General features: G+C 44.8%; 1 protein-coding gene across 1 annotated transcript; it reads left to right on the top strand.

The window, feature by feature from the left end:
- On the top strand, nt 1–27,010 carry LOC147618746 (putative serine/threonine-protein kinase At1g01540). Its single transcript, XM_086773793.1, has 8 exons — nt 1–267; nt 533–2,307; nt 2,623–2,727; nt 2,815–2,937; nt 25,480–25,650; nt 25,744–25,873; nt 25,959–26,168; nt 26,269–27,010. The coding sequence occupies exons 2-8, from the start codon at nt 1,577–1,579 to the stop codon at nt 26,512–26,514; spliced, it is 1,716 nt and encodes a 571-aa protein (XP_086629919.1). The 5' UTR covers nt 1–267; nt 533–1,576; the 3' UTR covers nt 26,515–27,010.

Below are 27,010 nucleotides of genomic sequence, written 5' to 3'. Positions count from 1 at the left end.
GAGGGAAACAACAAAGAGAATAAAGAAGCTCTCTTTTTCTTGCTTAAATTCTTCTTTCTCTCTCAGTGCGCTCACGCAGTCCCGGGAATGCAGGCAGCCACTAGCTTTTGCTAGTAAAGCTTGGATCCCAAGTTTATCTTATCTTTCTATGTGATGGGGAGAATTTACTATGTTTTAGTTTTATAGACCTGTGGATGGAAAGCGATGATAATGATGGCTGATAAGTAAATGTGGGCAGAAGAATGCTGCTAAACCATGGCTAGAGAGGTAGGCAGTGAATGATAATGTTTTTCATTATAGCTGTACAGACCTGTTGAATCGGGCGGAAAGGGATTGTCTTAATTGTATGCCTTGACCATAGCTAGAAAGGTTCTACTGCTATTGTTGCTCGCGTTGGGCCGAAAGGGATAGATGTAGATCGATGAATTAAACATAGCTTACTTTTTGCTGTTGTTGTTGCTTTAGCTTTGTTGGCGAGCAAATCGTTTGAATTGGACGGTGGTAGATGCGCTTTAATTGGATGTGCGTGAAGTGGGCTGTCCTGTTTCAGATTTGAATTGGGCGATGAGTGGGCGACAAGCAACAGATTACAGCATTTTGGGGAAAAATCAAACAGCAGAATTGAATTTGGGCGATGGGTTGTTTCACTACACATCGAATAAGGAAACAATCAAACAGCAAACCTGCTTCTAGTGTGGGCGGGTTCAAAACAATCACAGAAAAAAGCAGAGCTATGGTGGATTGAAGCTGATCACAAACTGAGGCTATTATGGCGAAAGCTAATTCAGATTTACGTAAGGGTAAAAGAGAAGAAGGAATGCTATGGGAGTGGCGGAACTGAATTGATCAGAACCCAATGCGAGGAAGCGTGCCTGTTGTGCTTGCAGAAGCACTGAATGTTTGCCATCATATCATGGTGGATTTCCCGGCATAATGTAGCCCATCTTCGCCCATCATGTTGCCTTGCTTTCTCCTCCTTTTCGAAATGGCAAAAAAATGATACCCTCTCTGTGTTTTGACAAAAACCGAGCAAATGCTTCGGCATCTTCGTCCGAGACTGTAATTATTACTATTTTTAGAACATTAATTAGAAGTGAGAGATCAAACTGCGAGTTTCAAACTGCAACTCATCTTTCGTGGCAGCAAAGCGATGCAGCTGTGCGGGGCGCGAAGTCATAATTATACATCTTAATTTAACAGATGCCACCTAAACTTGCTTTCCAAGCTTGCTTTGGTAGCTTTTTGCTTGCTTTTAAAACCGGTCTTCCAAGTCTGCTTTTCCAATTGTTATTCCGCATGCCAAGTTTGCTTTTCTGAGAATTTTCCATAGCTGAAAACCCTACAAGATTTAAACCCCTTCACACCCATGCTTGCTTTCTGAGCTTTTCCTACAGCTAATTTACTTCCTTGCTGCATTTCTGAGCTTTCAGTTTTGTGGGTTTTAAAAAAAAAATAGTGGGCCTTTTCCGAGCTCCTCCTAATTCAAATTTGTGGTTTTTTCCTGAACGCTCATAACCCAAAACTCAAATGGGAATTTTCTGATTCATCCCACAAAAGAACCCACAATCTAGCAAAAATGGGCGGTCTCAACAGTGAGCTATCTAAAAGAACATCTATATTTGGGCTTAAGGTATATGTAGTGATATGCATTGGGGTGGGGGCTCTCATAGTCCTCTTACTGTTTATATGGATGGGCTACAGAAAAAAGGCTAGACGTGAGAGGATGACCAAGATTCCTGCAGGCAACCTGCTGAGTATAAAGAAGCTCTCTCCCAAATATGAAACCGCCCTAAAGCCCGTCTCCCAGCGCTTGATAGAGCCGCCCACAAGCTCTTCCGGCAACATATCAGAGGACAGATTAACAATAGAAAAGGAGATCGTGCACATAAGGCAGGGCTCTACAGGAAATCCTAGTTCAGAGACAGGTAAAACAGCTTCAGAAGGAGAGAAAACCACTTCAGACACAGGCAAAACCACTTCAGACACGGGCAGAATCACTCCCGAAAGCAGAATTGAGGCGTCTTCCTTCACTACAAATGCTACAAATACCACTTCTATCAATATCACTAGTAAGGGGGGTTTAGAGAAGGACCCCTCCCTCAACTCTACCTCTTCTTCCCCTTCTGCAGCAGTTCCTGAGGTTTCACACCTGGGATGGGGCCATTGGTACACTCTCCGAGATCTGGAAGTTGCAACCAATTTCTTTTTAGACTCCAATGTTGTGGGCAAGGGTGGCTATGGCATTGTTTACCATGGCCTTTTGCCTGATGGTACTCCAATAGCAGTGAAGAACCTCTTGAACAACAGGTACTTTCTAATTTTCTGAACTGGTATAGCATGGTTTTTTCTAATTTTCTAGACTAGTCTAGCATGGTATAAACTCCAATAGCAGTGAAGAACCTCTTGAACAACAGGTACTTTCTAATTTTCTAAACTAGTCTAGCATGGTATGAATTACATAGTGTATGGTAAGCTTTTGTTCTTTAGGTTACATGGCATATAGCATGCTGCTCAAGATAGTGTATGATGTGTTCCTTTTTCTTCTCAAGATTATATGGTGTATGTACTATGCTGTGCTCTTCTTCTTATTTCGTGAAGAGTCTGTACTCTTGCTGCCTGCAGAGGGCAAGCTGAAAGGGAGTTCAAGGTAGAAGTGGAGGCGATCGGTCGAGTGAGACACAAGAATCTTGTTCGCCTACTTGGGTACTGTATGGAGGGCGCACACAGGTAACTAAAAGACACTATGATATTTTGAAATGCTTCACTTGAAAGCATTTTTAATTTTTCTTTTCTTGTCCTTTTGTGCGTGGGCAGGATGCTTGTGTATGAGTACATTGACAATGGAAATTTGGATCAGTGGCTTCATGGATCTTTAGGAGAAAAACAGCCCATGCCATGGGATATACGAATGAAGATCATTGTTGGAACTGCAAAAGGGTGAACTCTTAATTCTGGTTTCATCCTTGCCTTCTCGACGTGATGTGACCTCCAAATGCTTATGCAGTTATCTATATCTTAGACAACAGTACCACATCACCTTTTATGTGGCAACACCTTTCACTCCCTTCCTGATCAAGTATCAACCAAGTATGCCTCAGAAGGCTGCACTGCAAATATGGAGACTTGGGTTCAACCTTTAGCATTGTGAAGTGTGTGTGAGTGAGCATTTGTTGCCTGATTTTGTTGTACAAAATGTTGAGGGAGATTCAATTTTCGGAAGGATGGGACATACATCACCCCATGGTGGACAAAGAAATTGAGGAAATTGTGTTTGAATGTTGTGTAGATCCCTGTGCCATGTGATGAGATGCATGACCCCTTACTCTGGAGTTGAAACCCTTAGCCCATGCATGATCATTTCCTTGATCTCTTTGAGCTGTGTCTTGCCTTTATATGCAGGCAGCCCCATCTCTTTTGCTGTCAGAAGCTTCAGCTTGTCTGCAATCACAAGGGGTCTAAGAAAGAGTGGAAAGTGGCCACCCTCCTAGAGTTCAAAATTTGAAGCTTGCCGGCAGCTCTCATGTTAAGTGCATGTGAGGTGTTGTGTGCGCTAAAGATTCATCTTATGCCAAGAAGGCTAGGTGCAAATCTGATGGTGCAGCAGCCCGCCTCAGTAGAAATCCACTTGTTTAAAAGAAAAGTTATCCTTCTAAGGTACCCCTTGGTTAATAAAATTGACCTAGTGACCATATATGAGGTGGCACAAACAATGTTTCAAGGTCACCTTAGCCAAAATTTTACCACATTATTAGCAGATTTGGGTATGCCCAAGTGGCTTCATAGTTGCCTTCAACAGGAGACGTTTGGTCTACATCCTCCTTGCATTTGGCAATCCTCTATCAATCAACTTCACTAGGTTTTCTGCATTGAATAGAAGTTCTCCAAAGTAATAAAGAAAAGTACTAGCCTCGACCCCGAAAAGGTGCAAGTTATATTGGATTGGATGTACCCACCAAGACTGCTCAAGAGATCAGATTATTTGTGGGTCTTTGCTAGGCCTACTACATCCCTATGGAAAAATTTTCCAACCTTGTCATAGATTTTCTCAAGGGCGTGAAGATGCATTGTCAGAAAGTGTCCGTTACGGAGAAAGATCTTGAGGCTTTCCATGCATTACATAAAGTGGCCTCAAAAGCCCCAATTCTCAAGGTGGCATCATGGGATGCCATTCGAAGTTATCACCAATGCTAGCAACCTTGCCATCGGCGCTCTTTTACAGCAAGAGGGCAGACCGCAAGCTGAATGACGCCACGAAGAGTTATTTGGTGTATGACAAAGAGCTTTTAGGGGTGATCACAACTCTCAAGCATTGGAAACCTTTCCTTTACGCGAGGGAATTCATAGTGAAGGCTGATCATCAAGCACTTAAATGGTTGCAAACCATGCCTCAATGGAGTGATAGGCAAGCCAGGTGGAGTCAAATCTTCCAACGGTTTGGAGGTATGATTGAATATGTTCTTGGCAAGAATAACCTTGTTGCTAATGCTCTTAGAGTCAGAGGTCCACCATTCAGACATTACAGGGGTTAGTTGTGCTAGAAATTCAAGGGAAAGATTTGGATAGTATAAAGCCACAGTATGCGGTTTCGGTAGAATTCGGGCTTCTATACATTTTGGCTCTCATTTCAAAACTGGGTCATTATAAGAACCGGCTATGTGTACTGTCACAAATAGGGGACCGAAACAATAATAGACCAACACTTTAAATACCAAACAGAGCATGAAGACATAGCCGGAAGAACCAAATACAATATAAAAACACCACACCAACCCCCCCTCCCCCCCCACCCCCTAGGACTTCTTTATTGAGAGAAGCTTTTACAATAAACCAAGGTGCGGGTGCATATAACACCGGATTTTCCACAAAGCATTAGCAAATCTGTTGCCCAGTTATCTGTCCAATGCCAAGACAAAAACTATACATGTCTGAAATAATAATATGTCGAGCCCGTCTTTAATGATATGTGAACACACCGACTTATAAACATTATAAGTCACTTTGATGAATAAATTCCCATGTTGCTTTTGTTGTGTGGCCAGGCCAAATATTGCCACTAGATACTTCAGCTTCGCTTCTGTGGAAAATCCCCGTTCACATCTTGGCTCCGCTCAATGTGTGAAACACTGGTCAAGATTGGTGAAAGGACCGAATGGTGACATCCCCTCCGTCTTATAAAGCAGTTATCCGCAACTGTATAAGCGTGATACCATTGAAATATCCTTCAAGTATAGCAAATCCACTGCCAATCAGTAGTACAACATAATTTTGGCATTAAAGCCATAAATCTAGATCCATGATCCGAAGTCAGATACGGGCACAAGAGCCAACCGTATCAAGAAAGAATCTTTATCCATATCTCGAGTCAACAACTCTGATAATAAGCAAACACAGGCACAAGAGCCAATTGTGTCTCAAATATCCATCATTTCCATAACCCGAGTCAACAACTCTGATATTAACTAGAAGCAGGCACGAGCCAGCTGTGTCCCAAATATCCATAATTCCATAAGTAGCTTTAAGTACTTGCAAAAAGAAAGTAAGCAGAATACATAGCCACAAAACATCTTGTCATGCCATTGGACTGCAGAAGGGCACCACCCCTATGATCCATACGCATGCCGAAGCCAAACATGCTTCACATGTCCATATGGTTTACCAAGGCAACAACCCTTCCATGAAACCATACATGCTCGCCAGGGTTTCCCCTTCCACGAGGCTTCACTCACGAGGTTCACCAACCCTTCCATGACTCTAGATATTAACTCACTAGAGTCACCAACTCTTGCATGAGTTCATAGGGTCACCAATCCGAAGTTACTCACCAGGGTCGTGAACCCTTACATGAGTTCATGAAATACTCATTGGACAGAGTCACCAACTCTTCCATGATCCCATGAGTTCAGATAGTGAGAAATCAGAGTCACCAACTCATCTCATTAAATGGGGTCACTAATTCCTCTCATTGGATAGAGTCACCAACTCTTCCATGAGTTCATATACTCACTCACTAGAGTCACTAACTCTTCCATGAGTGCAGTATAACATAAGATAAGAAAAAATCACATGCATAGAGATCCTGGTTCTCCATAAACATATTTGCGATAGATAGTTTTATAGGCATTTTGGCCGCCAAAAGAAATCCATAGAAAAATCCTCAATCCATGAGATATCCAATAAATCCGCTATAACCGTGGTATACTCATAGTCTAGAATCAGCTAGTCCATGTTAATGATAAATAATTCATAGTTTTGTAACTGCATATGTGACATTCTAGCATCCCATACCACCACTAGAATACTCCCCATACGAGATCCTTATGTAGGTGACAATTCTAACATCCCATACTGCTAAGGAGCCTCCAATACACGAGACCAAAACCATAAACTATTCATCAAAACCATAGAGAAGTCTTTTCTAGGATCAGAATGGTTTCCAAGGAAAACACCTTTCAGAAAAATAACTTTTCTTTTCTTTGCCAGGTTCGTCATGAAGCCAAAAGAAATATCTTGTTAGCATATGCATAAGATATCTTGAGTGGTGGCTCCATATAGCTTGCTTGTCAGCTTGATTTATAGTCCACAAAAAGCATTTGGAAGGAGTGCTGAACACAGGCACATAAAACCAACTCCATACTTCGAGGATAAATTCTGTGAATCCATAAATCCTTAGTCCAAGCTGTGTACTGTTCATGCTCTTGACAGATGACTATTGATCATTGTAGTTCCCACTTCTGATCTTTTCTCTTTCTCATTGTTGGAAGAAAGCCTCTTGCTTCCGAGAAAGCCTTTGCTCTGATACCAATGTCACAAATAGGGGACCCAGAACAATAATAGACCAACACTTCAAATACCACACAGAGCATGAAGACACAGCGGAAGAACCAAATACAATATAAAAACAACACACTGAGCCGGAACGGCCGCCCCCCCTAGGAACTACTTTATTGAGGGAAGCTTTTACAATAAACTAAGGTGTGGGTGCATACGGCACCGGATTTTCCACAAAGCATCAGCAAATCTGTTGCCCAGTTATCTGTCCAATGCCAAGACAAAAACATAGCACCAAAAGCCATATGAAAACTGTCTCAAAACAGTCCCCATGAATCAGCCCATAAACTGTCCATAAAACAGCCTAGTACGGAGCCAAAAACAACCCCAAACTCTGCGCCAAAACAGCCCTAAAACAGAGCCTCAAATCAGCCCCAAAAGAGCTCTTAAAACTTTCCCAGATTCCTCCAAAACAGTCCCAGAACAGCCCCAAATTCGCCGATGACAAGGCCAGAAGAGAGACAAAAAGCCTGATAAAGACAAATCTGCTAGCCTGTAGATGATCAAAAGAAAACCAACCAGCTTTTTATCAGCTCAAAAAGGAGTTGACCAGCCCTGTCAGGCTTTGGGAGAAAGCGACCAGCCATGTGGCTATCCTGGAAGAAGTCAACCACCCCTGTAAAAGCTATGGAAGAAGTCAAGTAGCCTTGTAGTAGCTATGAAAGAAGACAACCAGCCCTCCAGGAGCTCTGAAGCAAGTCGGCCTGCTGAAAACAACCCTCCTACCTTGCTTTAATAGAGTTGACCAGCTATACTTGAAGTGCTTTTCCCTTTATGCCCAACATAGGTGGACTTGCCCAAAAATATCAACTTTATTCTTTTCCTAGCTTGATGCCCAAGTTTTAGCCCAAAATATCAGCTTTTGTGCTTTTCTGAGGCTTGTAGCCCAAGTTTTCTCTAGGCGCCTCCTTCTGTCCACATATACAAGCACGGAATAATAATATGTCCAGCCCGTCTTTAATGATATGTGAACACACCGCCTTATAAACATTATAAGTCACTTTGATGAATAAAATCCCATGCTGCTTTTGTTGCGTGGCCATCTTTCAGGCCAAACTTTGCTGGTAGATGCTTCAGCTTTCTTTTGTGGAAAATCCCCGTTTACACCTTGGCTCCGCTCATTGTGTGAAACACTGGTCAAGATTGGTGAAGGGACCAAAAGGTGACACTTACTAAGGGAGAAAAGACATGCACTTCTTTACGATGCCCATGATTCTCTAGTTGGGAGTCATTGTGGTGTCAACAGTACCTTGTAGAAGTTGGAGTGGTTATTCTATTGACCAAAGATGAGAAGAGATGTCTATTGGTATGTCCAAGCATGCTAGATTTGCCAAAATGTGAAGGTCCCACACTCGAAGCAAGTTGGGGTTGACCTTTGCCTCAGTGTTTGACCATTGTTGACATGTTTAGTAAGTTTTGCATGCTCATTCTATGCAAGTAGACAGCCACATCAGTTTCCAAGGTTATTGGCTATTTATGATTGGATTGTTATTTATAGCAGCAATAAGCACTTTATAAGTGAGTCTTGGGTTATTATTGATTCATTGTGGTCTGGACCTAGACCAAGAGGCTTTCTCCTACCGTGGACATGGTAGATTTTGGGTAGTCTCGCCGAGGGCCCCTGTGGTTAGGCACTGGTGGTATGGGATGCCAGGTTTGTCAGGACATGGCGGATCACGAGTAGTCTTGCCGAGGGCCCTTGTGGGCACGGATTGGTACAGGGCTAACTGGCATGGACTTGTGGGAATGGAACCTTAGCCCCTAGCTTGGGTTGAGGTTGGTAGATGTGAACCTATGGTTGGGTGGTGAGCTTGTGTGCACCCCTTTTATTTGGTTTCTTGTTTATGCCTGTGTATTAGGTGATCCCTTGGGCGGAGTCCCTCACAGTTGGTATTAGAACAAGCCTAATCGTGGAGGCAAGAAAAAGCAAGGTTTGTGTGCCGTTGTGTTTTTATCAAGGTTGCCTAAGCCATGTATCTCTCGGTCACCATATCTGCGTTTTGAATTTGCAAGTAGTAGGTGCTTTTTTAGGTTTTGCTAGTAGGATAGGGTGCATATGGATTTTGAGAGAAGGGGGTGAAAGGGGAGATTTGTATGCATGCGTGGGGGTGGAATTGTCCAGGGAACCCCTGTTTTTGGACTATAACCCTAGATTTCCTCTCCCTTGTAAACGCTGTAGATTGTTTGTGTTCATGGTTGTTGCATGGGTTGTGGGTTTGCAACCGGCAGAGCCCATCTAGGGATGGGGTGCACAGGGCTATACGGCGCCTGTGAACAAGCGTTTACAAGGGTTGATGCAAGCAGGTGCATGTGGGTAGAGCAGGCGGACATTGTAGTGCAGCGTAGCGCAGAGATAGAGAGAAAGCAGGGATAGGTGGCGATTTGTTTTTTTGGCTCCTATGGGACCGGCAGCACAATAGCTCCTTTATTTGCACCCGAGGCCCCCCCAATAGTAGCTCCTTCGTTTGCACCCGAGGCAGTCATTCTCTTGCCATGGACATAGCGGATTACAGATAGTCTTTTCAAGGCCTTAGCAGGTAGGTCTTGTGGTATGGACGGCAGGGATGAATGACATCGATTTGTGGGAGTGAGCCTTAGCCCCTGGCTCAGGGGAGGTCTATGAATGTGGATTGTGGTTGGGTGATGAGCTTGCTTGCACCCTAGGACTAACCTTGTGTTTAGCTTGTGATTTAGGTGAAAATAGGGCAGATTTGGCCAGCGCACACAAAATAAGCAAAAAAAAAAAGGGGGGGGGGGGGGAAACGTAAAACAACCCCCCTCCCTCCAAGGCCCAAAATTGGTTGAAACACCATTTTTCAGAGGTTTTGCATTTGTTTCAAAACGTTTTGCCCTAGAAACGTTTTGAAGGTTTCATTTGCTCGAACCACGTTTTTTGTGACTATGGTGTGGACCATTAGTTTCCATGAAGATCCATCTCTATCCTTGCAGCAAGGGGCCACCTAGGGTGGGGATACAACGTGCAATGGAGGTGCCTATTCATGGCCCTCCAGGCTTTGGGACTGTGGGTTGATGTTGCCAAGGCCACCCTGGTCTACAGGCAAATGATGGTGTTCCAAGAAACCTTTGCTCTTACCAAGCCGATACAAAGAAAACTTTGAATCTGCTGTTGGATGTGACTGAAACCGATCCCGTCAAGTGGGAAAGACTCCGTTGGACACCCACACGCTTAATAGCACAACTTTAAAACCACAAATATGAAATGGAGAACTTAAAACAACTTGAAATTTAAATGAACAGAAATGGAAAGATGGACACCAGCACTGGGGCCGGAACGGGCCGACCCCCCCCTCAATATATGATATATTTATTGGGAGTATTTAATGAATACAATGCTCCATGGGTTCTGAGAACCAGATAATGTCCATGTACATATGAAAACAGTACCAAACAAGTAGGCTCGAATTTCGATGTAGAAGCTCGAAGCAGAACGACCACTAGTGTGGTCCAATCTCTGCGGTCCTATGCTTTCACTGGACTCCGCGGAGAGCGCCTCACTGGTGTTCCGAGACCACGCACAAACAGGCGCTCTCGTACTAACGCCTGGCTCTCCCGATCTCAGCACCTTTGGACCGAGGTTCGCCAATACAGCTTGGACAACCCGGCACCGAACGGGTGTGGCCGTAGAGGGATGAATCCCTTATCAGATTTAAACATATAATACTTTACTCAAATCTGAAAAATCACTTACTTGTAGATGGTTGATAAAGAAAGACCGTACTCGTGGTGTTTGAAGAAGATGAAGCCACCCTTGTTGAAGGAATAGTTGCCTCGTGTAGAACTAACAAGACAAGCACCACCACGAAGGGTACAGCCGCCTGCTCTGTGAGAGAAGAAGTATCCACTTGCAGGAAGGATAGAGACCTGGCTGCTGTGTGGAGGAGCAACCTGCTATGAAGAGAGTGTACTTCCACACTTGCCTGCAAGAGTAAAAAGGAAACCTGCTGAAAAGCAAGTGCAACCACCTTGTATGGAGAAGGGGGATACTTGCTGCAGCCGCCTGTGGGGAGTAGGAGTTGCAGTCGAATAGGAGCAGACGCCTGTAGGAAAACAGCCGCCTAAAGCAAAAGGGGCCGCCTAGCTGATGTGCACAACCACGTGGCTGCAGCCTGTGTAACCGCCTACTGTGCAGTATGCAGCCGGCTGGAGAACAGGCTCAGCTTGCTGAGGATGGTGTGCAGTTGATGAACTCTGCCTGTAGTAGAGAGTCAGGCGCAGCCAGCAGCAGAGTCAGCCGCCTGTAGAGAGTCAGGCGCAGCCAGCAGCAGAGTCAGCCGCCTGTAGAGAGTCAGGCGCAGCCAGCAGCAGAGGGTCGCCTGTAGAGTGTCAGGCGCAGCCAGCAGCAGAGGGTCGCCTGTAGAAGTTGATGGAAAACAAGCCGCCTCCAGAAGAACATGCGCAGAGATGGTGGTCGCCTGGTTCTCCACGTAAGAGGGAAGCGATGGGTGATGGACAAACGCAAGAAGCGATGCATGCCACTCTTGAAGAGAGCCCTTCTTTTTAATAAAATAAAGGTGGAGTTAACCTTAGTGATACCCACGCATGCATGTGGGGGATTAGTGGGGGTAGGTGACCATGCCCACTCCCACACTCACTTAAAAGTGGGGCTCCCCACCTTGGCCCCAAAGTGGGTGCCCAAAGGGGGTGCCCACTTTTAAATAAGTGTGAACCCCTAACCTTATAAAATAAAGGGGTTAGAATAAAATAACATTAAAACAACATGTACCATATACTTACCACCTGTTCACATGCACTGAAACTTGTCAGAATACAGGGCAGACTTCACGACTCACTTGCAGGCGTCCCCGCTCAGTAAGTAACACGTCAAGCAGGCAAACACACAAATACATGTCATGCGAAAACAGTTTCAAGCATGCAAATCATGTGTGCATGTGCAAATAGTAACATGGACATATCTCCCGTTCATGGAACATGTACAAAATATCTGTCGGCACAAAACTGGCACGACATAAAACATAAAAACCTGGTCTTCCTATGGAGTGACAGTCCCATAGGTAAGACACAGTTCCAGGCACGAGTTTCCCTATGGTGTGACAGTCCCATAGGTAAAACACGGCACGAATACTGGCTCTTCCATGGCGTGACAGTCCCATGGATCGAACACAGTCCAGGTCATACACGGGTGGCACTGGTCTGGCTCCCGTCCATACGACACCATCCTGCTAACACACGGGTGGCACCAGTCTGGCTCCCGTCCATGTCAGCAAAATACTGGCCTCTTCACACGAGACACCGGCCTGGTCTCAAGTGAACGAGACGCAAAAACTAGGAATGGACCAAATGGTCGGCCAATTGGTGACATCCCCCCGGGCTTCTAAAGAGTTGACCTCAACTTAAAAGCCTCAAGATATGCCTGCAACAATTGCGGATAATCTGCAAAATAATCCTCATTTACCCATTTGGCATCAATAGGCAAATAATTTTTAAACTTCACAAGGTATCTCCTGGAAAGCTTTCCTGCAGGTAGCTTTCTCTCCTTGTGAAAAACAATCTGTTCTGGCTGGAGGATCTCTTCAAGCTCTTCAATTTCTGGCGGATCTTCTGTGACAGGCTCATCAGGATCTGGCCCCACATATTTCCGAAATAGACTCACATGAAAAGCATTGTGAATCTTCCAATGACTAGGTAAAGCAAGCCTGTAGGACACTTCATTGATCTTCTGAATCACCTTGAAGGGTCCATAATAGCGAGGAGAAAGCTTAGGATATGAGCCTTCTCGTCCCGGCCTCTTCCGAAGCCTAGCCTTCTCAAATTTCAGCAATACCCAATCACCTTCTTTGACTTCCATGTCCCTTCTATGCTTGTCAGCAGCCATTTTATGCTTATCCTGAGATCTTGCAATGGTTGTCCGCACCTGACCAAAGGCAACATCCAAGTCACGAACATATTCATCAGCTGCAAAAATCTCATCCTTAGTACGAAGGATGGGTGGCAAGACCACTCTGCCATAAATAATCTCAAACGGAGCCTTTCCTGTGGAAGCATGGATCGTATTGTTGTAGGCAAACTCAACAAGTGGAAGATACTTCTCCCATGCACTCTTTTGATCTGCCACATAACACTTCAACAAATCCAACACGGCTGAATTTGCAGCTTCACTTTGGCCATCCGTTTGGGGATGATAAGCTGATGAAAACTCAAGCTTAGAACCCATATTATCAAACAAAGCCCTCCAAAATAGGCTTGTAGTCCTGGGATCTCTATCCCCAACAATGGATTTAGGCATACCATGATGCTTGAAAATATTAGCAAGAAAAAGCTTTACCATATGATCAGCTTTAATGGTTTTCTTGATGGGCAAGAAGTGAGCTTGCTTGCTAAACCTGTCCACAATAGTCCAAATAGCATCATTCCCATGCTGGGATCTAGGCAAATCCATAATAAAATCCATCGTGATACTTTCCCAAGGACCCAAGGTTGCGAGGGAATAGGCAATGGCTGAAGCAAACCTGGAGGCTTTTGCCTGTCAAATTTCACCTTTTGGCAAGTAATACATGCACGCACATAAGCCTCAATGTCTTTACGCATGCTTGGCCAAAAGAAGTACCTCTGAATCATGCAAATAGTAGGCATAATACCTCTATGACCAGCATATGGTGGAGCGTGACATTCGTCCATAACCTTTGAACGCAAATCCTTCACCACACATAGGCAATTATCCTTCATGAGATAACCCTCGTTGATAACATAAGAGGCATGTGAATGACCAGCCATCAAATCAGTCCATATATGGCAAAAATCAGCATCCAAATGATATAAATCTCTCATAGCAGATAGATCTCCATGAGAGGCCACTGAGACTGCAGCAATATAAGGCCTCCTAGATAGTGCATCGGCCACCACATTTTTCTTTCCTGGAGTATGCACAATCTGAAAATGAAACATGGAAAGAAAGTTTGCCATTCTCATCTGCTTCTCTGAAAGCTTAGTTTGAGATAGAAAGTATCTCAAGCTTTGATGATCTGTCTTGACTACAAATTCAGCCCCAAGAAGGTAATGTTTCCATATCTTTAAGGCGTGAATTACAGCCAAGAGCTCTTTCTCATAGATATCCATATGAAGCTCAGCATCATGCAAACGACGGCTCTCGTATGCAACTGCATGCCCTTCTTGATTTAGGACAGCTCCTATGCAATCACCACAAGCATCACATTCAACCACGAATGACTTGTGCAAGTCAGGAACAATCAATACTGGACCACATATGATCGCATGCTTGAGCTGCAAGAAAGCATCCTGTTCCTTTGAAGTCCATTTAAAAGCAATTTTCTTCTTCGTGAGATCATGTAGAGGAGTGGCAATCATAGCAAAATGCCTTATGAAACGCCTGTAGTACGAGCATAATCCCAGAAAACTACGTACTTGATGTACGTTTTGCAATTCGGGCCAATTCCGAATGGTCTCTATCTTTGCAGGATCCATTGTAACTCCATCCTTGGATACAATATGTCCCAGATAATGAATCTCTGAAAGGAAAAACTCACTTTTCTTGGCATTGACGAAAAGTTTATGCTTCCGCAACTCTTCGAACACTGTGACCAAATGAGTTCTGTGTTCCTGCTCATTCTTGGAGAAAACCAAAATATCATCAAAGAAGACTCCTGTAAACTTGCGATGGGGTCGGAATATCCTATCCATCATACGATTAAAAGTAGCAGGAGCATTGGTGAGACCAAAAGGCATTACCAAGAATTCATATAATCCGAAGGCTGTCCTGAATGCAGTCTTATGGACATCTTGTGGCACCACGCGTATCTGGTGATAACCACTCTTCAAATCAAGTCTGCTAAAGCAAGCTGAACCATCAAGCTTATCCAAAATATCATCAATACGTGGACTAGGAAATCTGTTCTTGATGGTAAGCTTGTTCAAAGCTCTATAGTCCACACACATACGGAATGATCCGTCCTTCTTTTGAACTAGAAGCACAGGAGAGCAGTAAGGTGAGGAACTGGGCTGAACCAAACCTTTCTCTAAAAGCTCGTTTACCTGCTTCATAATTTCTTCTTGTTGTGCAGCACTCACTCGGTATGCGGGTTTGTTAGGAGGAGAACTACCTGGCACAAGATCTATGCGGTGATCTTCGGGCCTTTGGGGAGGTAATTCACCTGGCAATGAGTCAGCAAAACAGTCGTTGAATGCATTAAGAAAATTCAGCCTATCATTAGATATAGCATCCACATTTTGATGATTTGGCACAAGACTATCACGCACAAAAATCAAGTACGCTGAAAGACTCTTTTTCATTGCTTTATTAATTTGGATGTGTGATACAACTGGGATAGAATCCCCTTCTTTGCCAGCATCAATAAAATGCATGCGGCCTTTATGCATAAAAGAAATCATATTAGACTTATAGTCTTTGCGGGGCTCAAGCCTATGGTGCCACGGCTTGCCCAACAATACATCACATCCATTCAGTGGAGCAACTAGAAAATGCTCATTATCAAGATAGCCCTGTATATGGATACGCAACTTCCCAATCAAAGGGGTAACCTGCACCTCTTTACCAATAAATGCAGCTTCGGCTTCAATCTGAGGTCCCATGTTTTCAACCTCAATACCCAATGCAGCTGCCATTTGCATAGAGATGAAATTGTCAGTTGCACAGTCATCAAACATGAAGAGTGCGGGCTGATCCTTGATTTGCCCCCAAGCCTTGCAAACCATACGCTCTTTTGCATCATGACCTGTATTACCTTGCACATCAGGAACTGCATGAACATTTGCTTTGGTGTGCTTGTCCTCGTGCTTTGATTTGCGATCTGGGCATTGTCGGAACACGTGGTCTTTGCTACCACAAGAAAAGCATTTTCCATCCTTAGCATATTACTCTCTTTGCTCCGGAGTTAATCCAAATTTGTTCTTTCTTGGGCCCTGTTCTTTAGATGTGTTATTTTCAGCTTTGCCACCCTTGTAAGGCTCCCGGAAGTTCTTTTTAGGTGGCTGTCCACCCTTTTGCTGATTTGGGACAGCCTTGTCCTTCCCCTTGGAACCTCCTTGATCTTGCTTGATCTTGAGCACCAATTGCTCTGTAGCAAGAGCAGAAGCTGTGAGTTGTTGCAACGTATGTTTCGGGTGCAATTCAATACCCGATCTATATGCTGGTAACTTCCTCTTTCTTTCATCCTCTGTGATTAGCATGAAGGGAGTCACTTCTAGCAACACTTTCCAAAATTTGTTAACATACTGTTGCACACTCTCATTGTCTTTTTGTTCCAGCCTGTCCCACTTTTGAGTGAGAGTTTGCTCTGCATTGGGTGGCAAGAACTGAGCATAAAATCTATCTTTGAATTCCTTCCAAGTAGAGATGGGATCCTTGGTGATCTTTTCAGTGATCCACCAATGGACAGCAGTCCCTTTCAAAAACATGCTAGCATGGCGCACCTTCGACTTTTCTGTGAAATCCTCATCGCTAAAAGCAATGTCGAACTGTGCCACAAATGCTAACACCTTAGAAGCATCATGTTCACCATGAAAGACATCAAATTTGACAGATTTATCACCTGCTTTGAATTCCTTGAGCTTCCTGGCATGAGGCTCATGGTCTTCTCTTTTTCTTTTCCCCTTATCCAACGGGGTAGCCCTGTCTGCATGGGCTCCATGGGCCGTCATAGAAGCTTCATGGGGCACGGTGGCATGTGCTCCACGAACTCGAAGCTCAGATGCATGTGACTTACCTGCATATGGCATGGTCTCTCCATGAGACAACTCAGAAGGCAAAATTTTTCTGGAAGTAGACCTGTCACCATGAGATACATATCTTGCATGCATGTGACTTTCGTGCCCTCCATGAGCACTGGCATACATATATCTGTCAGGCTTAGTGCCTTGTGGAGAGGATGCATGACGAGAGGTGACAGTCACCTCTTCCTTTTGCATAAAAGATTTCAGCCTCTGGAATGCGGGATCTCCATGCTTCAAACGAGGTGGATTTCTGAATTTTAGCTCTCCGTCATCCCCCTCTTTGATATCACCTTTGCGAAGGAGATAGGCAAGTGCCAACTCCCTTGGTTTCTTGCCCACTTCACGAGCCATTGATTCAAAGGTTACATCAACCATAGCATCAGCCTTCCTGGCTTCAATAGCACTTTGCAGATGGGGATCTTCATGCAAAAACTTTAACTCTTGCTCTTGAGCCTGCAAAAGTTTTCTCATATGTTCCATTTCAGCCCTCATAGCATCAGGGTCTTGTTCAAGCATAACTGTCTTTCCTGGAGACAGTTGACCCTTGGATTCACTATCAAGAACCCTTTCAAGGGGCTTGTGCCTACCACGCAGGGCATCAGACCCACGAGAAGCACTAGATGGACCCCTCGAATTTGGTACTTCCAAAGGGTTGCCTTGGCTGTCCATTGAGTTCAAAGTTTGCTAAAAGCGGGATGTCCAGTACACAGGTTCGTTTCCCCACTAGGAAGAGGGAAACAACCGTGCTCTGATACCAATGAAACCGATCCCGTCATGTGGGAAAGACTCCGTTGGACACCCACACGCTTAATAGCAAAACTTTAAAACCACAAATATGAAATGGACAACTTAAAACAACTTGAAATTTAAATGAACAGAAATGGAAAGATGGACACCAGCACTGGGGCCGGAACGGGCCGACCCCCCCCTCTATATGATATATTTATTGGGAGTATTTAATGAATACAATGCTCCATGGGTTCTGAGAACCAGATAATGTCCATGTACATATGAAAACAGTACCAAACAAGTAGGCTCGAATTTCGATGTAGAAGCTCGAAGCAGAACGACCACTAGTGTGGTCCAATCTCTGCGGTCCTGTGCTTTCACTGGACTCCGCGGAGAGCGCCTCACTGGTGTTCCGAGACCACGCACAAACAGGCGCTCTCGTACTAACGCCTGGCTCTCCCGATCTCAGCACCTTTGGACCGAGGTTCGCCAATACAGCTTGGACAACCCGGCACCGAACGGGTGTGGCCGTAGAGGGATGAATCCCTTATCAGATTTAAACATATAATACTTTACTCAAATCTGAAAAATCACTTACTTGTAGATGGTTGATAAAGAAAGACCGTACTCGTGGTGTTTGAAGAAGATGAAGCCACCCTTGTTGAAGGAATAGTTGCCTCGTGTAGAACTAACAAGACAAGCACCACCACGAAGGGTACAGCCGCCTGCTCTGTGAGAGAAGAAGTATCCACTTGCAGGAAGGATAGAGACCTGGCTGCTGTGTGGAGGAGCAACCTGCTATGAAGAGAGTGTACTTCCACACTTGCCTGCAAGAGTAAAAAGGAAACCTGCCTGAAAAGCAAGTGCAACCACCTTGTATGGAGAAGGGGGATACTTGCTGCAGCCGCCTGTGGGGAGTAGGAGTTGCAGTCGAATAGGAGCAGACGCCTGTAGGAAAACAGCCGCCTAAAGCAAAAGGGGCCGCCTAGCTGATGTGCACAACCACGTGGCTGCAGCCTGTGTAACCGCCTACTGTGCAGTATGCAGCCGGCTGGAGAACAGGCTCAGCTTGCTGAGGATGGTGTGCAGTTGATGAACTCTGCCTGTAGTAGAGAGTCAGGCGCAGCCAGCAGCAGAGTCAGCCGCCTGTAGAGAGTCAGGCGCAGCCAGCAGCAGAGTCAGCCGCCTGTAGAGAGTCAGGCGCAGCCAGCAGCAGAGTCAGCCGCCTGTAGAGAGTCAGGCGCAGCCAGCAGCAGAGGGTCGCCTGTAGAGTGTCAGGCGCAGCCAGCAGCAGAGGGTCGCCTGTAGAAGTTGATGGAAAACAAGCCGCCTCCAGAAGAACATGCGCAGAGATGGTGGTCGCCTGGTTCTCCACGTAAGAGGGAAGCGATGGGTGATGGACAAACGCAAGAAGCGATGCATGCCACTCTTGAAGAGAGCCCTTCTTTTTAATAAAATAAAGGTGGAGTTAACCTTAGTGATACCCACGCATGCATGTGGGGGATTAGTGGGGGTAGGTGACCATGCCCACCCCCACACTCACTTAAAAGTGGGGCTCCCCACCTTGGCCCCAAAGTGGGTGCCCAAAGGGGGTGCCCACTTTTAAATAAGTGTGAACCCCTAACCTTATAAAATAAAGGGGTTAGAATAAAATAACATTAAAACAACATGTACCATATACTTACCACCTGTTCACATGCACTGAAACTTGTCAGAATACAGGGCAGACTTCACGACTCACTTGCAGGCGTCCCCGCTCAGTAAGTAACACGTCAAGCAGGCAAACACACAAATACATGTCATGCGAAAACAGTTTCAAGCATGCAAATCATGTGTGCATGTGCAAATAGTAACATGGACATATCTCCCGTTCATGGAACATGTACAAAATATCTGTCGGCACAAAACTGGCACGACATAAAACATAAAAACCTGGTCTTCCTATGGAGTGACAGTCCCATAGGTAAGACACAGTTCCAGGCACGAGCTTCCCTATGGTGTGACAGTCCCATAGGTAAAACACGGCACGAATACTGGCTCTTCCATGGCGTGACAGTCCCATGGATCGAACACAGTCCAGGTCATACACGGGTGGCACTGGTCTGGCTCCCGTCCATACGACACCATCCTGCTAACACACGGGTGGCACCAGTCTGGCTCCCGTCCATGTCAGCAAAATACTGGCCTCTTCACACGAGACACCGGCCTGGCCTCAAGTGAACGAGACGCAAAAACTAGGAATGGACCAAATGGTCAGCCAATTGGTGACAGTGACTGGTACAACGTGAAAAGGACTAGCTTGAGGTGATGTACCGCATTGTGGCCAGGAGAAGATGTTGGACCACCACCACCCGCCGACCAGGCAAAGAGAGCCGGCTTGTGCTTGAGGAGAGAAGCTTCTTGGGAATGCTCGCAAAACAACAAGGGGAACTACATGCTGCTTTGAAGAAATATCAATGCCCAAATGCCATCCAAGATAGCGAACCCCAATAAAAACTCCTCTTTCCAAGTAGGAGTTGGATTATTGCTCACTATGAAACTGCTTCAAGTTGATCTTTTCTCCTGAGGCTAGATAGAAGATCTTGATGGTTGCTTCAAACCTCTTGAGGTTCCTCTCTATCTATCCCTATTAAGTTGGCTGCTGTGTTGTATGCAAACTCTAAGTTAAGAAGATCCTTGACCAAATTTCAAAAGGAAATTTCTCATGGCTTTGGCTATAAATAAGTAAAGGTAACACGTTAGGAGGCAGCCATAGCAAACAGAGCGGGTAGAAGGGCCCCACCTGGCACCCCATACATAAGGAGATCTAGCCATGGATGAGGTGGAAAAGAGCCAAGTTCACGTACCCAAGCTGTTGAGAAGACCATCCAAACCATGGTGCCCCCAAGGAAGGCACAATCTACCCGGTCACCTCATGCCAAGTACTGATGTCAAAGTTGTGGCTGCCGCTGTGGCCTTCCTGAAGGTGAAGATGCTGTGATCTATCTAAGATGCTTCTATCCCGGATGAAACCTGTTTTCAGGGGCTGCAGATGATGTCTGTAAGTAGGGTCACAATCATGGTAGGAAGGAAACGCGTTTCCTACCTTTTGTAGGAAACAAAATGTTTCTAAATGTTTCCAACGTTGGAAACGTTTTTTTAATCAGTTTTTTTTATAGCTCTCTTGAGGAGGTTGAAAGATGATGACACCTGTTCACACACGAGCTCATGCATTGACAGCAGGTGCTAGTACTAATGCAGCAGCAGAGACAAGCGCAGCGTCAGAGGCATAGCCTGCATATGACACGAGTCAGAGCCTGAGGAGGATGATGACGAGGAGGCTGAGGATGTTGAGGACTGGGAGGGGGCTTGAGCCTCCAGCCTTTACTTTATTGGCCATTAGCCATGGCATATGCTATATCATGATTCATTTTGTATTATTCATGAGCCATGACTCGTCAGTATTAACTCTTTCAGACTTCTGCTTTCTTTATCAATGTCTTGTTATTTATATATTGAGCTTTTCTGGGTTGTGAGTCACAGTCTCCCTCAGAATATTGGTTTCTTCAGGGTAGCTGTAACAGGCTGCACTGTGCACTATGCAGGCTTAGGGCTATAGCCTGCTGCCTGCATGCCTGTATTCAATGTTTTTCATCTTGAAGTTGATTATTTCACTTATCTATTCAATGTTTTTTGTCTTGAAGTTGAGTGTTTCATAGCTTCCGTGCTTTGTACAGCTTTCTGGCATAAATTAGACAGTATACATATGATTATTTTGACTTGGTACACCCCGCCCCCCCCTCCCCCTTCCTTTCTCCTCCTCCTCTTATGAAACGTTTGGGAAACATTTCAGAAACATTTAGGAAACACGTTTTCAAAAATGCCTGGTAACTATGGCTGCAATGAAAGGCTAATGGCTTCTGTCAAGATTTTTTAAGGGTGCCACTATTGGCTGGCAGTCTCCTTCCTCAAGTATCAGGTGGATGGGGTTTCTGAAAAGGAGATCTGAATTGCACCTATCTGCATGATCTTATCGAAGGTCGACTGTAAGTATGTTCTGCAAGAAGTCCCAATAAATCTAGAAAAAGACACCCAGGGTTTGGGCCTGTAGAGCTTTGGCAAGGCTGCCCAATGGTGAAAGGGGACTTTAAGGAGGCTCAAAAACGCTTCTGTATCCAAGGATTGGGGGGCCTTCTCTTGTAGGCACTGAAGTGGTGCTAAATTATGGCGCAAACTCTGCTTGTAATCCCTGAAAGCTTGGCATGGGTAACTACCTAAAGAAAAGGGCTAACCTCCACTATTGCCTGATCTGGAGGCACAATCTGATAGAAAGGGGAGCTCTTGCTAAATCTCCTCTGTTGTCTGCTGGATAAGTCTGTGATGGATGTCTGAGTGGTATCTTGATGATCCTGTCTCCCTGTCCATAGCCTTAATAAGGCCTCTCTGTAATGACACAGCTCTAGTAAGGAGACATCTGATCTCTGTAGTGCATCACTATCAAAAAGGGTTTTCTTATGACGCAAACCCATTTATGTGAGACAAAGGATTTGAGGCCAAAAGTGATCAAAGAAAAGCCATGCTCCACCTTACATGGGGCAAAGAGGCATACTAATTACAACTCAAGCTTTGGAAAGCTACTTCTATTGGCCTAGCATGAGAACGGACATTGAGCTATATGTTTGAGAATATTTGATTTGTCGGAAGGTCAATTTTGTTCGACAAAAGCTAGCAGGATTATTGCACCCATTGAATATTCTATAGGAGGGTGTTGCTATGGATTTGTGGATTGCCAAAGTCAAGGATGGAAATGATGGTATATGGACCTTTTTCAGATTACCAAGTTGTACCCCTAGCCATCTTCATTGTATATATATATTGGAATGGAACTGATCATTATTTTGCTTATATAATGGTTATTTGGACATGCTCTAGTTTGGGAGGCAATGATGCCAGATAACCCAAGGAGCAAGATTTGTATATGGGTGGCAATGATGCCAGATAGCCTCTTGTGCCAGATATCTTGGACTTCATAGTCGGGTGGTCATTGCGACTAGATAGCCCAGATGACTGTATTGGACTTCATAGTCAAGCGGTCATTGCGACCAGATAGCCCAGATGACTGTATTGGATTTCATAGTTGGGTGGTCAATAAACTAGATGGCCCAGATGACTATTGATGAACTCTCAAGCAGTTCTAGTGACCAGATGGCCTTGAGGATCGACTGAGCGGTTTCCTTCGGGAGCCAGATAGCTCATCACCGGTTTTCGATGAAATTAGACAGGACAATCCATGAATAGGAGGGTCATTACTTGTGCATTGCACACTAATGTATGTTTGAACTTTTTTGACTATGTGTGCTGTTTTTGATGTGTGGACAATGCTTGGATTTATGGCATGTGATAGTCCACTGGGCTCTAGACTACCTGGCCAGTACTTGGAATACCCAATAGATGCAAATGATGCATACGTGTTTGTTGACTAGCTTTTGTCTAGTTTTAGGCATAGAGATGTTGCCAGATGAGCAGATGACACCACAGATATGAGGAAAGACCAGATGCACAAGCTCACCAAACAGGGCTACTACTTCAAACATATGGATCTACTTGGAACATATGGATATGCTTACAACACTTGCATTTAGCAGTTGAGGACAATTGCGATGTAAGAGGAAGGGAATGTAACTATTTGGCCCTCCTAGCTCTATTCACATGATGAAACCCTTGCCCGGACACTAGACAGGTGGAAGCATGCGGATAGGGACCATAAGGTTTGCTCAAGAAAAAACACTAGTCTGGTCAAAATCAAAAAGTCAAACCAGTTTGACGTGAGCCAAGAGCACCACTAGCAAGAGGAGATTGAGCCGGACCAAAAAGCTAAAAGCCGCTTTTTCAAAAAGAAGCTCTAAGGCCTAAAAGCAAGGTCCTGAAGCCAAAAAAGAAAAGCTCAAGAACTTTGGAAAAACTTGGCCATGTTTGAATAATATTTATTGTATAAAGAATTTTATTATAAAAAGCAAAGGCAAAAAGGTAAAAGCAAAAGCCTAGCTTTCTGGCTAAAAGCAAGGGTCTCCCAAGTATAAGAATCATGAACCTCTCCAAGATTATCATCATGGTTGAAGGGAGTGTGAAGTTCTTCATAGGATACTCAGATGTGGATTGAGATTTCCTCTCGCACAGAGGACCAGTGCCATTGCCATTGCGCACAGAGGAGGAGATTTTGGACTCTGAGTTGGCTGACGATACAATGATGTTTCTTGAGGCATCCTACTCATGTCTTTTCTCATTTTGCACTGGCTTGGAAGAGTTTTGTCTAGCAGCAAGGGCCTTTATAAATTGGTATAAGTGTGTCGGATTTCGGGTGAGGGACTCCGAGAGAATTGATTGGGGGCTGGGGCACAATGTCGGCATCCTACTCATGTCTTTTCTCATTTCGTACTGGCTTCTAGGAGCAGGGGCCTTTATAAATTGGTATAAGTTTGTTGGACTTTTGGTGAATGACTCCGAGAGGATTGATTGGGGAACAATGTTGGCTTCACATGGATTGAGAGAGGACATACTGCTAGATATCTTGGATGCCAGGTTGGGATAGACGTTACTTGCCCAACAGTTTTCCCCTGTGCTCATGAGCATAAAGAAAAAGCTCCTTCATTGGAGCTCTAGGAAAAGCTCGATTTGGCATCTAGAGCCTTGGTGGTAAACCACGTGTTACTTGCCACATCTTGGTATGTCACTTGTTGTTGTTGTTATGACCGTAGATGCATTAGACAATTGTGGAGGGTGATCCACAACTTCTAATGGTCAGGGCTTGATGGCACATTGATACCAGGGCCAGCGTTGCTTGGGAAACTATTATCTTTCCCAAGCACGAAGGGGGATTGAACTTCATTGATCCAAAGATCCAGTGCAAAGCTGTGCTTTGCAAATTGGTGGTTAGAGCATTTCTTCCTTGTATTGAGTCCCTGAAGGATTTCTTCATGTACCATCTGGAAGCCTTTTAAAGTTCTTCCAGTCAAGTACTGTCATTGTACTACTTCAAGCCCCGATGATGGAAGAAACCATTGGTGGGGAGGACGGGGAGCGGTTATCCGCCTCTGAGAAAATAATGTGTGTGGTGTGCCTCAGCCACCACCACTCTCAGGGACACACCTATGATCAGAGAGAGGCATCTACCCAGAATGTCACGGATTGCACAGATTGATGCAACTATACCTAACCACTGGATCACTCATACATTTTTAGATGAGTATCACTGCTTGTGGTTGGGGGTTTTTTATGGGACCGGCACTTGAGCTGATGGGATTCCCTAAACCACAGGAGGAAGAGGCTGTTGCCTTTTATTCCATTCAGTCTGTTTGGCGGATGGAGAGATGTGATATACAAGTGATCACACCTGGCTCTGTGATCCGTCCAATGAGAGTAGTGGGTCCCTTTGGGAAGTGACGGTATATTGACCCTACCCCAGTGATGGTTACTCATGCTTTGTGGTGCCATGGTATTTTCCTCTCCTCCACTCTTACGGGGCTTTTATGGCAGCATAGTGCCCCCGATTGGTCGAGATCACACTTGCTTTTGGTTTGACATCTCCCTTTGTATGATTTTATTTTTCTTAACAGACTTTTCTGAAGAAAAAGGGGGGGGGGGGGAATTGAAACCCTCCATCTGCTTGAGGGCCTCCTTCAGCTTCCCTGATTTGCTCATTCCTTGGGTTGGCCAGGCCATTAATGTTGATTAATGCTAAGTGCCGATATTTGCAGATTAATGTGTTTAATGTTGATTAAGCTTTGATTAATGCATGATTATTGGCTGATTTCCATGGATTTTCTGTTTGAATACTGCAGGGAAAACATGTAAAAATTGATTAGGGAAAAAAATCAAGCACCGATTTGGAGGCAAATTTTATTTTGGGGAAAAGAAAATTAAAGTTAGGGTTTGGGAAGGTGGCAGGGCTAGCGAGCAGCAGGGGTTAGTAGCATGCACTTATGGTTTGGCGGGGTGGCAGACAGTGGGCAGGGGAGGTAGCAGGGCAGTTACGGCTGAGAGCTCTGCTCAAGCCTTCTTGCACAGCCATTACGAGAGAGAGAGAGCCTTCTTGCAAAGCCATTTACGAGAGAAGAGGCTTCTTGCAAAGGAGAGAGGAGTCTTCTTGCACAGCCATTTATGTGAGAGAGAGAGAGAGAGAGAGAGAGAGAGGTTTGAGCATGTTTCTAATGTTTGCAGGCTAGCCTATTTGCATGAGGGTCTGGAGCCAAAGGTGGTACATCGTGATGTTAAGTCTAGCAACATCCTATTAGACTGCCACTGGAATCCAAAGGTCTCTGACTTTGGACTTGCAAAGCTTTTAGGAGCAGGAAACAGCCATGTCACCACAAGGGTTATGGGCACTTTTGGGTAAGCTGGCTAGTCCATGGTTCAAATTCTTAGAAGCCTCTATGGGCTTGTATGATTGGTAGACTGATGTTTGGTGTCACTTTCCTTGTGCAGATATGTTGCTCCAGAGTACGCTAGCACGGGCTTGCTAAATGAGAAAAGTGATGTTTACAGCTATGGAGTCCTCCTTATGGAACTGATCACAGGAAGAGATCCGGTGGATTACAGCAGGCCGGCTGGAGAGGTGGAACTTGAACCCTGGTTTAAAAAATTTAAAATAACATTTCTTAGTTTTCTCCAATTCATGTTTTGAGTTGAACCTGTTTCAGGTGAATTTGGTGGACTGGTTAAAAATGATGGTAAGTAGTAGGCGATCGGATGAAGTTGCCGATCCGAAAATGGACGTGAAGCCATCACCTCGATCTCTAAAGCGGGCCCTCTTAGTTTCTTTGCGGTGTGTAGACCCTGATGCACAGAAACGGCCGAAAATGGGTCATGTGGTCCACGTGCTTGAGACAGACGACAATCCCTACTGCGAGGTGAGGAGCTGGTCATTTAGGTTTTTCTAGATTACAAGTGGAGCATATCGTACCTGTGGAGTTTTTCTTCTGATAACAAATTCTGGTTTATGTTGAAAAGGACCGCAAGAGTGCTCGGGACCTTCCCCGAACAAAAAGCAATCCCCATCACTTGCAAACAATTTTGCAGAATCAAGGTGTTTCTTTAGACAAGTCATCTTACGCGGCAGCTCAGAGGGAGACTTCTTCGTGGAGAGCAGTTAGCAAAGGTGCTCTTTTGCCAAGAGCTACTCCCATTGACAGTGATCTGGAGATTAAACCCAGCAGTGCTCATGATCCTCGAGCAAGGAGGAGATATGTAGGCTAAAAGTATAAGGCATGCTCACACACGTGCTAATCCCGAGTCATCTTTTTTAGTGAGGGGGTTTTCCAAGGGAAACCAAGGAGTAGACATCTTTTAATCAGCATTTTCAAGTGCAAGTGTAGTGTGCTCAAAAATAAAATGTAGTAGATTAGAGTAACTGATTTTTTCTCCTTGTTAAAGGCAACCCTGCAGGCGATTGGTTGAGTGGCACAAAGACAGCTGCGTGGGTTTGGAGTGAGTGGTGCGCACACGTTTGATTACAAATTTAAGGGAAGCATCTTGCTGGTATACGGGCCTTGTAATTATGCTGACACATTGATTAGCTTATAGCCAGCATCATTTTTTTTTGTGGCAGAGCATAGCCTCTTCCATGTCATGTTTGAGATTAAACCCTCCAGCCAGCAAGGGAAGAGAACATTATCCCAAATCATGGTGAAAATTGTGGATCATGGGTTTTTTTTTTTGAATTTCAGATTCCAAGCAAGATTTTTTTTTTGAA

This window comes from Cibotium barometz, chromosome 34, assembly GCF_041138505.1.
Source record: "Cibotium barometz isolate CiBa-2024 chromosome 34, ASM4113850v1, whole genome shotgun sequence".
Taxonomy (NCBI): domain Eukaryota; kingdom Viridiplantae; phylum Streptophyta; class Polypodiopsida; order Cyatheales; family Cibotiaceae; genus Cibotium; species Cibotium barometz.
The sequence above is the reverse complement of the archived record's forward strand: the minus strand, read 5'-3'. Positions and strand labels throughout refer to the sequence as shown.